Source organism: Centropristis striata, chromosome 8, assembly GCF_030273125.1.
Source record: "Centropristis striata isolate RG_2023a ecotype Rhode Island chromosome 8, C.striata_1.0, whole genome shotgun sequence".
Classification (NCBI taxonomy): Eukaryota; Metazoa; Chordata; class Actinopteri; order Perciformes; family Serranidae; genus Centropristis; species Centropristis striata.
Window position 1 is genome coordinate 6,375,782 of NC_081524.1, and position 9,875 is coordinate 6,385,656.

Below are 9,875 nucleotides of genomic sequence, written 5' to 3' on the forward strand. Positions count from 1 at the left end.
CCAATGGGTAGGTTTTCTCTAAGCAAAGCCTGTAGTAGTTATTTTTACAAGGAACACCTGAACGCAGCATCCAGTCCCACAGATCCGTTGCTAGAAGGAAGGTTATAAACGAAACTGAACTTTTGCGGCCCGGGCCCGGTACTTTACCTGCGTTTCAAAGTTTGGTGTCCAATATCAAGCAAAAAAATACTATCTACAAGAAGAAATTCAACTTTATAGCCCTTGTCAATATGGCGCATTATAGAGTAAGTGTGTTTGCTGTCGCTTTATATTACACTAATTCTCCGTAGAAACTGTTTCTTGTTTACTAGCCAGCTAAGCTAATATTAGCTAGCTTAGAGGTTCATCAGTGAGTTGGGGGACCACCTGTGATCGCTCATGTTTTGGCTCCTTAAATGTTTGTTGATAAACTTTAAGTTCAGATAATATAAATAAACCAACTAGAAACTAGCTTTTTGGGCAAAACTTTTCTGCAACAGGTCATAATTTGACCAAGAAAATTAGAAATAAGCAGTAAATTCAGTCAAGTTAACCCTCCTGTACTCCTGGGGTCCTTTTTAACCCCAAATCATTTTCAACATACCATTAATATAGGTTTACTTTCATAAAATTCAAAAAAATATAAATTTCAAAAAAAAAATATATATATATATTTTCAAAAAACAGCATATGTGCCCATCTGAATCCTTTATAGATAATATACATTTAACTTTCTTGATACATTTTTGTGTTTTTTTTAATTTTTGCTGTCATCAAAAATGAACAATGCTTTCAAAACATAAGTTTCACTCTATTTTATACAGTCTATGGTTTCATTAAAAGTTGACATAACCTACTCTGTGCATTCCTATCAAGAAATTATTATTTCACTATAACTATTGAAAAAAAAATCTGATTTTATTACTTTTTTTCCTCATGAAATGAGGCCTAATTTTGTATATTTGACTAAAATTGACCAATAAAAAAAAGGAAATTATATATCAATTTTTATTTATTTTAAATGTTATAATTTATTTTTAATGTATTTATTCATTTAAACGTGTATTTATTTCTGCATTCATTTTAAATGTAATCATTTTTATTTTATTTTAACATATATTTATTTCTGCATTATTTTAAATGTAGTCATTTATTTATTTTTCCACTTCAACTATTGTAAAAAATATTCAGATTTTATTACTTTTTTTCCTCTTGAAATGAGGCCTAAATTTGTATATTTGACAAAAATTCACCAATAAAAAAAAAGGAAATTATGTATCAATTTTTATTTATTTTAAATGTTATAATTTATTTTTAATGTATTTATTCATTTAAACGTGTATTTATTTCTGCATTCATTTTAAATGTAATCATTTTTATTTTATTTTAACATGTCTTTATTTCTGCATTATTTTAAATGTAGTCATTTATTTATTTTTCCACTTCAACTAATGAAAAAAATATTCAGGTTTTATTCCTTTTTTCTCTTGAAATGAGGCCTAATTTTGTATATTTGACTAAAATTGATCAATAATAATGAAAAAAAAAGAAAATTATATATATATATATATATATATATATATATATATATGTGTGTGTGTGTGTGTGTGTGTGTGTGTATATATATATATGTGTGTGTGTATATATATATATGTGTGTGTGTATATATATATATATATATATGTGTGTGTTGGTCATGAGTTGCATTCAAAGGTGAAAAAAAAGTTGATAATTTTTTTTCTACATGTCCTAAAACCATTTTAATGTCATGGGGTCCTTTTTGACCCCTGAGGAGGGGTGTATAGTCGACTGAAAGACTACACAAGGGTTAACGACTGAAAAGTAGTGTTAACCGTGCAGTTTGATTTATACATTGTACTGTATGTTTGTACATGGTAAAAACACAACTGACTTTTCTCCTCCTACAGGGTCCAGACCCAAAAAGGGAACAATTTCGGAGATACTTGGAGAAAGCTGGAGTCGTTGACAGTCTTACCAGCGGTATGACACTTTTTTATATACATTTTTTGTCCCTTCTGCTTTGGGCCCTATTAACATACTTGAACTGAAACTGTGTAGCAAAATATTGAATTTATGTGATTAGCAGACACCAAATTATAATCTAATGGCATATTTTGGAATCAAATTAACTATATTTGGTAATTAGAGCAAACCATTTTAATTAACAGCACCAACATAATAGCTGATAACAAAACATTTTCATACCTAACAAGTAGGAATACAAAAACATGTTGTGGAAAAAACACTTAAGATGCATCAGTTTTAATTCGAAGCAGAAGTGCAATTACTTTGCCTAAACAAATGCAGCCTAAAATCACACAAATTACTATTTAACTCTCTGATCAAAGAAAAAGTAAGCATCATAAAGAATTGAGTCAGTCATTTACTGCCAACAGGAAGTTTTAGGTATCCAAAAAAGTATTGACATTTGAACCTTTTTATGAGTAAGTTGCCTCAATTCTTGTGTAATTCTATTCATCTGTTATTGTATTTCAGTTCTAGTGGCTCTGTATGAACAACCTGAGAGGCCCAGCAATGCTTTGGAGTATCCTTCTATACACGCAGTTGCAGAAATTGCACAAAATAACTAATGTTGGTCTGCTGTTCTTGCACTGAAAAAAAAAAAGAAATTACAGTAAGTGGTTATTTTTTATTTGCTTCAAACCTTTTGTATTCCTATTCATAATGTTCTACATGCATTTGAGCATGAAATATTTTAAGTTACTGCACTGTAAACATATTTAAAAATGCAGTGTCATCATATCTGGTTAACCCTCTGAAATCCTGGGCTGTTATGTCCTTAGAAAAATCTGTTAAAAAATCTTTTCCATGCCATGTTAGTATCAGTTTTTTCAGCGTTACGTCTTCTATATGTCCTGATATTTAATTTTTAACTTTGACTTACTTGATAAAAGTGTTGAACCAAAAAGAAACACTGGAAAACATATAATCTGATCTTGAAAATTATATTGCAATACAAAGAATTTTAAAGGTTGCAAATATATAAACAGGTTGCAAATATTACACATAACAGGTAAAATGAGGATAATCTCTAGTTCAATATTTTCATACTAAATATATTTGACATTATGTCCAGTTTTACTTGGCCGTATACAATCCCAAAAAAATCTGGCATGGAGTTTCAAGCGAGAACTTTTGAAGGCAGCAGATGGCAAGACTCGACATTGCTTCATTTTTATGTCTTCATGTCACGAAGAAGTAATGTGCAGGTGGTTTCATGGACTCCAGAGGGTTAAGTGCACATTCCTATATGTGGCCCTGTGGTAGTGTCCATGAAAAATTGTGGCCCCCTGCAAGGTTTAAATAGTTTTGGATTTTTCATTAGTTTTAGTTTTAATTTCGTTGTCAATTTTTGTTTTCAAATTCAGTTAGTTTTAATTAGTTTTTAGAGTGAGTTTGCTAGTTTTGATTAGTTTTATTTTTTGAAAAATGCTTAGTTTTAGTTTAGTTTTTATTAGTTTTAGTTTTTTGTAATGGGGTATTTGTTGGGTGCCAGATTCAATAAGGTCACAATAAATGTTTCCTTTATTTCCTTTGTCTGATCCATCTCAGCCCCAATAAGTTTATTAAGTCATAAAACCAGATAGATGAAATAGATTTCATATCAACCAAAAAGGTTTACGTATGAAAAAGTTGACAAAGACGAAAACGAAGGACATTTTCACTATAATTTTAGTTAGTTTTAGTTAGTTTTGTAACCACAAAATACAGTTTCAGTTAGTTATCGTTTTTTTAAAACTCTCGTTTTTATTTTTATTCCAGTTAACGAAAATGTGTTTTCAATTCTAGTTTTCGTTATTTCGTTAGTTTTCGTTAACTATAATAACCTTGGCCCCCTGCAGCATTTAAGTTGCCCATCCCTGGTCTAGATTCTTTAACCAAGTGTTTCCCAGATTTGTGAAGCAGCATCTCAATTCCGCTGGTCAGACTTCAGCAGACACTGAGGCTCTGCAGCAGGAGGTGATCGACTTGAGACAGAGGTGTGCACGTCTGGCAGAGGAAAACAAAGACCTCCAAACAAAGGTAAGCTTTTTCTGGTTCTTATAATAAAAGTTCTGTGTCATTTCAGACAACACTCACTGGTTGAAGCAGCTAACATCGATGCCCTTTCTCCTCCATCTCTCCAGCTGCAGCGCTACGAACCTGCTTCAGAAGATGGAGCCACAGCTGACTAGACCACTTTAAATAATATAGTTTTGTTTATTTTGCTGACACTTTCAAGACACAACACTTTTATAAGTGAATATCAAGAATTTTTTAGGTACCTGCTTTTGTAAATCTTATTTTCTACGTTTCTTAAAATGTAACTTATTCTGTACATGTTTGTATATAAGTTTTCTTGTTCGTTCAGTCTTAAGCTTTACTGATAAAGTGCCCCTTGTTATAAGACTGAAAAAAGTCTGTTCTTAACATGGGACATGTCACCTTTTTTGAAACAAATTTAACCAATACTGCTGACAGTTTTATTATTTCTGGCATAGTTGTAAACACTTCAAATCCACACGACAGCGACTGACAGACACTTTATTCTTTATTTCCAAAGGTCCGGTTTAAGTTACCAGTTCTAAAAAAAAATTGTAAGTCACCAGTAAAATAAAGCACAGTCTTGTTATCATTGTTGTATCACTGATTGAACTCATTTCTAAAGAGCAATTTATCAATCACTTTTTATTAGAAAATCAAAGGATCTTGTTTTGTACGTCAACATTGCACATGTCATTACTTTACATAAACTAAAAATAAAACATAGACAAATAAAGGCTTTGGGGACTAGAACACATCTGGTTTTCTACCACTAATCCAACAGTGCTGCAGTGTTTGCTGCTTATTGATATGCTCAGGAAACAGATGAGTGTTTACAAAATCCCCCCCAATTTATACTTAAAAACATGCAAACTAAATGAAACTGCAACTTCAAACAAAATAATCTTTACTGCAAAAATATTTGGACTTTTTTGTACAAATGTACACATTGCTATGGGGCAGTTTGTAAAAGGGCCTTCATAAATCTATATTGTTTGTCATGCTACACATTTTAAAAGTGTACCGACTATGAGACTAGTCAAAGTGTCACAATTATCTGAAGTAAATGTAACGATGGAAATTAAATAGTTAGACTAATGAAAAAAACAGCCAGAAAGTACTGACATTTCTCTTTCTGGAAAAAGGATATTGAATTTAAAAAAAAAATGCTTATACTGTATGTAACACACTACAAAGAAAAACACCACTGCAGACATCTCATCATGCTTAAAGCAGGAAACAATTTGTGAGATTTCCACCAGGAAATGTGTACAATGTTGAATAAAGTATTACATAAATTTAAAACTGTACCTGAAATCAATCATATCACCTGAGAATTATAACCTCTGTCTCATCTACAGTCATGGAAAAAAAAATATTAGACCACCCTTGTTTTCTTCAATTTCTTGTTCATTTTAATGCCTGGTACAACTAAAGGTACATTTGTTTGGACAAATATAATGATAACAACAAAAATAGCTCATCGTAGTTTAATTTAAGAGCTGATATCTAGACATTTTCCATGGTTTTCTTGATAATTACTTTGGCTAGAAAACCATGGAAAATGTCTAGATATCAGCTCTTAAATTAAACTATTATGAGCTATTTTTGTTGTTATCTTTATATTTGTCCAAACAAATGTACCTTTAGTTGTACCAGGCATTAAAATAAACGAGAAATTAGAGAAAAAACGGGTGGTCTAATATTTTTTACATGACTGTATATTCTTGTATTAGACCATCATCACTATGATGCTGCTATTAGATCAAATATTAACTCTGGTTAAATATATTTTAATACTAATTGGGTAGCAATGCATGCAGTTAAATACAATAAAAATCAGTTTTAGTCCAAAAACAGCTGAAAATATATAAAACATTCTATATAAAAAATGTTTTATTGTAATATGTTGCCAAAAGCAGTTACATATAATTCAGATGGAGTTGTTAAAAGTTTAAAATAAAAACAGACCAAATAGAAAAACAAACAAACTCTCACCAGATAGAAGGAAGCTTGCTGTTGGATCTTTAAAGGGACAGTTCATTTTCATTGGTTCATTTGATTTTCGATTCAAAATACAAACACTAAAATTAAAAAATTCAAGGCTTTTAACTTCATCAGGGTCAGAAAGGGATAGACGGATAGATAAAATGTATTTGATATTTGTTTTCTAGTTATAACAAAAATTTTAATCGAGAAAAACGCCTGTTATTTCATATTCTGTGACCGGAATTTGTCATTTACAAAATAAAAGCGCGAATGGTCGGTAAATAAAGTTTATTCTTCTTTTCAAATCTTAGTCACATAAATAAAATATGCATTTTTTGTCACTGTCTGAGTGAAAAAGCATGTCACTCAAAACCATAGACTGTAGCTCAAAACGTAAGTTTGTTCGATTATCTAAGTTGTATAATGAAAACTGAAAAAGGAAGTCCAGAGTCGGAAACAGGGACCACACCCCTTCAAAGTAAGAGTTGCTTTAGAGTTGGTCTAAAGTGTGCTGGCTGCTTGGCGATGTTTTGATTAAATTTTTATGTTATTATAACTAGAAAACAAAAATAAAATCATGTTTTAAATATAGTCTACCCCCCTCTGACCCTGATGAGTCAAAAAGCCTTGTATTTAAATTTTAATGTTTGCATTTTAAAACAAAAATAAAATTAACACCTGTTTGTTTTTAACTATCCTTTTGTGAAGCGAAAATCCCATGACGAAAAGATACACAGTACCTCATACAACCCAACTTCAATACATCCAGACTATCCCTTTAATGTAGATATGGCGGTCCAAATAATTCACCTGTAGGAGGATTACACAGTTTGCATTTGGAGTTCAGTTCATATTAATGCCTGCTACAACTAAAGGTACATTTGTTTGAACAAATATAAAGATAACAAAAATAGCTGATAAGAGTTTAATTTAGCTGATATCTAGATATTTTCCATGGTTTTCTTGATAATAACCAAGAAAAACATGGAAAATGTCTAGATATCAGCTTTAAAATGAAACTCTTATGAGCTATTTTTGTTGTCATCATTATATTTGTCCAAACAAATGTAATTTTGGTTGTACCAGGCATTAAAATGAACAACAAAGCAAGGAGAAAACAAGGGTGGTCTGATATTTTTTTTCCATGACTGTAGTAATATGGATTTCCCCAGCAACAATGGAAGTATCAAGAAATTACAGTACCTCTCAACTGGAGAAATGAAACATTAACTAATAGAAAACTTGTGAAGTAGAAATGCACAGTCTCACATATTTGCAAGAAAGACTTGTACATCCAGTAATATCTCCCCTTGGCTGCTCGGCTATCCAGTCTTGTCTCAATAAAGCCATTCCTCTCAAATAATTCACCTGTAGGAGGATTACACAGTTTGCATTTGGAGTTCAGATCTGCAGGTCTGCAGCTCGTCTGCTGCTCGCATTACTCGCCACTGATGTTTTGCAGTTGGAGGAAGGGGGTCTGTGGTTGTTCCTGGATCCTGAGCTGGAGTCGTCCACTGACTCCGGGGTGGAGGGCCGGCTTTGATGTTTGCCATCTGATTTCGAATGCACTCGAGTGAGGAGAGGTCCGCTGCTGGGTTTTGCCCCCCCGTATGAATCTGTGTCGGAGCTTTTGCTCTCCAACACCGTGGAGCATTTAAAAGAGCCGTGAGCCCTCCACGGCCTCTTGGATGCACTCACCGGCAGCGTGGGGAAGGAGGAAGTGTCCGCTGCTTTCTGTGGGCACTTAGGAGAGTCTGGGCTCCCTCTTTCAGCGCCACCGTTCTCTTTACTGTGTGGGGAAAGACGCAGTAAGTCCTCAGCCTCCTGCTTGGGATTGATGAGGGAGTCGCAGCACGGAGAGCAGGGCTCGTTGGTTGTCAGTGTGCAGTTACAATCTGGGGGGCTTTGAGCTGAACATCTGGAGTCGTCCAAGTCGTGCTGAGGGGCCACCTCGCCCTGAGGTAGAAAAGTGGAAGGTTTGATAAGGTTTGGGTACATAATATTGCCATGCATCCTGTCCATCAGGAGGTTGTAGTCACTGGGTGCGGAGGCAATCGTCGACTTCCGTGGTACATTTGTGCAAATTTGCACCACAGATTCTTTTTTATACTTGTTGGCGTAAAAGTCGTCAAGTTCGTCTCTTTCGCTTAAGTGCGGGTAGAAGTCCAGGATTCCCTTTTTAACCTTCTTGTAGCCCAGATGCATGATCTCCAGGATGTTCAGGGAGAGAGAAATGGCAGCAATGCATTGCATGAACACCATGAAGACGCTTTTCTCCGTCGGCCTGGAAACGTAGCAGTCCACAGCGTTGGGACATGGATCCCGCTCACACTTGTAGAGCGGGTAGAGGTGGAAGCCGTACAGGAGGTACTGGCCTGTCATGAAGGCCACCTCAACAACAGAGCGAGTGACAACGTGAGCCACGTAGGTGCGCAGCAGAGAGCCCCTGAGAGGAGCTTTGTTCAGCTTCCCCTGATCCAGCTGCTTCACCTCCCTCTCGATCCTCTTCCGGGCTTCTGCAAGCTCCACGTCCACCAACTCCAGCTCCTTCCGCAGCAGAGCCTTCTTCTTCTGCCGTGCCTTCTCCAGCGCCCGCAGCCTGTACAGAGCGTGGCCCATGTAAACCAGCGAGGGGGAAGACACAAAAATGACCTGCAGCACCCAGTAGCGGATGAGGGAGATTGGGAACGCGTGGTCGTAGCACACGTTCCTGCATCCCGGCTGCTCGGTGTTGCATATGAAGTCAGCCTGCTCGTCATTCCACACGTCCTCGGCCGCCACCCCGAGGACCAGCATGCGGAAGATGAACAGGATGGTGAGCCAGATCTTTCCCACCATGGTGGAATGGATATGCACCTCCTCCAAAATCCCTCCAAGGAAGTTCCAGTCCCCCATCTTCACTCTGCCATTGTGACTGGTAGAAAGTCAGAGACACAGAGAGAAGAAATTGTTTAAAATTGGTGTGTATGAAGGTAATAGTACAATGAACATGAAGTGACAACAGGTACAGTACATTGTTGATAATATAAGCTTTCAAAATAAATGAACACAATATAAAATAGCAAAATTTGTTGTAAACTGCCAGAAAACCCCATAAAAAAGAATTTATGAAAATACAGTCATGGACAAAAATATTAGACATTTATTTTCTTCAATTTCTTGTTCATATTAATGCCTGGTACAACTAAAGGGAAATTTGTTTAAACAAATAAAAAAGATAACAACAAAAATAGGTCATAAGAGTTTAATTTAAGAGCTGATATCTAGACATTTTCCATGGTTTTCTTGATAATAACCAAAATCATTATCAAGAAAACCATGGAAAATGTCTAGATATCAGCTCTTAAATTAAACTCTTATGTGGTTGTTATCATCATATTTGTCCAAACAAATGAACTTTTAGTTATACCAGGCATTAAAATGAACAAGAAAGCAAGGAGAAAACAAAGGTGGTCTAATAATTGTTTCCATGACTGTAGTAATTTGGATTTCCCCAGCAACAATGGAAGTATCAAAAAATTACAGTACCTCTCAACTGGAGAAATGAAACATTAACTAATAGAAAACTTGTGAAGTAGAAATGCACAGTCTCACATATTTGCAAGAAAGACTTGTACATCCAGTAATATCTCCCTTTGGCTGCTCAGCTATCCAGTCTTGTCTCAATAAAGCCATTCCTCTCAGCAGTGCCACCATATAAACCACGGCAGAGATCAGTTCGCATGCCGTTTCCATTTACCTTGCAGCGGCGTAGACAGACTGCCGGTGGTGACTTAAATCTCCTCGGGTCATGCAGCCCTGTTGGGTCACCAAAAAGTTTTAAAAAATCGTTAGCACCCTCT

At 35.1% G+C, this 9,875-nt stretch overlaps 2 protein-coding genes across 2 annotated transcripts; one reads left to right on the forward strand and one right to left on the reverse strand.

Moving 5' to 3' along the window:
* Positions 1 to 88: 88 nt before the first annotated feature.
* Positions 89 to 4,637, forward strand: LOC131976120 (c-Myc-binding protein-like). Its single transcript, XM_059339037.1, has 5 exons — positions 89 to 245; positions 1,908 to 1,980; positions 2,497 to 2,545; positions 3,915 to 4,044; positions 4,149 to 4,637. Exons 1-5 carry the CDS (start codon positions 231 to 233, stop codon positions 4,194 to 4,196), a joined length of 315 nt encoding a protein of 104 aa, XP_059195020.1. The 5' UTR covers positions 89 to 230; the 3' UTR covers positions 4,197 to 4,637.
* A 2,797-nt stretch (positions 4,638 to 7,434) lies between these two features.
* On the reverse strand, positions 7,435 to 8,943 carry gja9a (gap junction protein alpha 9a). Its single transcript, XM_059339025.1, has one exon. It carries the CDS (start codon positions 8,926 to 8,928, stop codon positions 7,435 to 7,437), a length of 1,494 nt encoding a protein of 497 aa, XP_059195008.1. The 5' UTR covers positions 8,929 to 8,943.
* Between the last annotated feature and the right edge of the window lie 932 nt (positions 8,944 to 9,875).

Coding starts and splice junctions, on each gene's coding strand:
- LOC131976120 (XM_059339037.1), top strand. Junction 1,981..2,496: donor CGTTGACAGTCTTACCAGCG/GTATGACACTTT, acceptor ATTGTATTTCAG/TTCTAGTGGCTCTGTATGAA. Junction 4,045..4,148: donor ACAAAGACCTCCAAACAAAG/GTAAGCTTTTTC, acceptor CCATCTCTCCAG/CTGCAGCGCTACGAACCTGC.
- gja9a (XM_059339025.1), bottom strand. CDS start 8,928: ATGGGGGACTGGAACTTCCTTGGAGGGATTTTGGAGGAGGTGCATATC.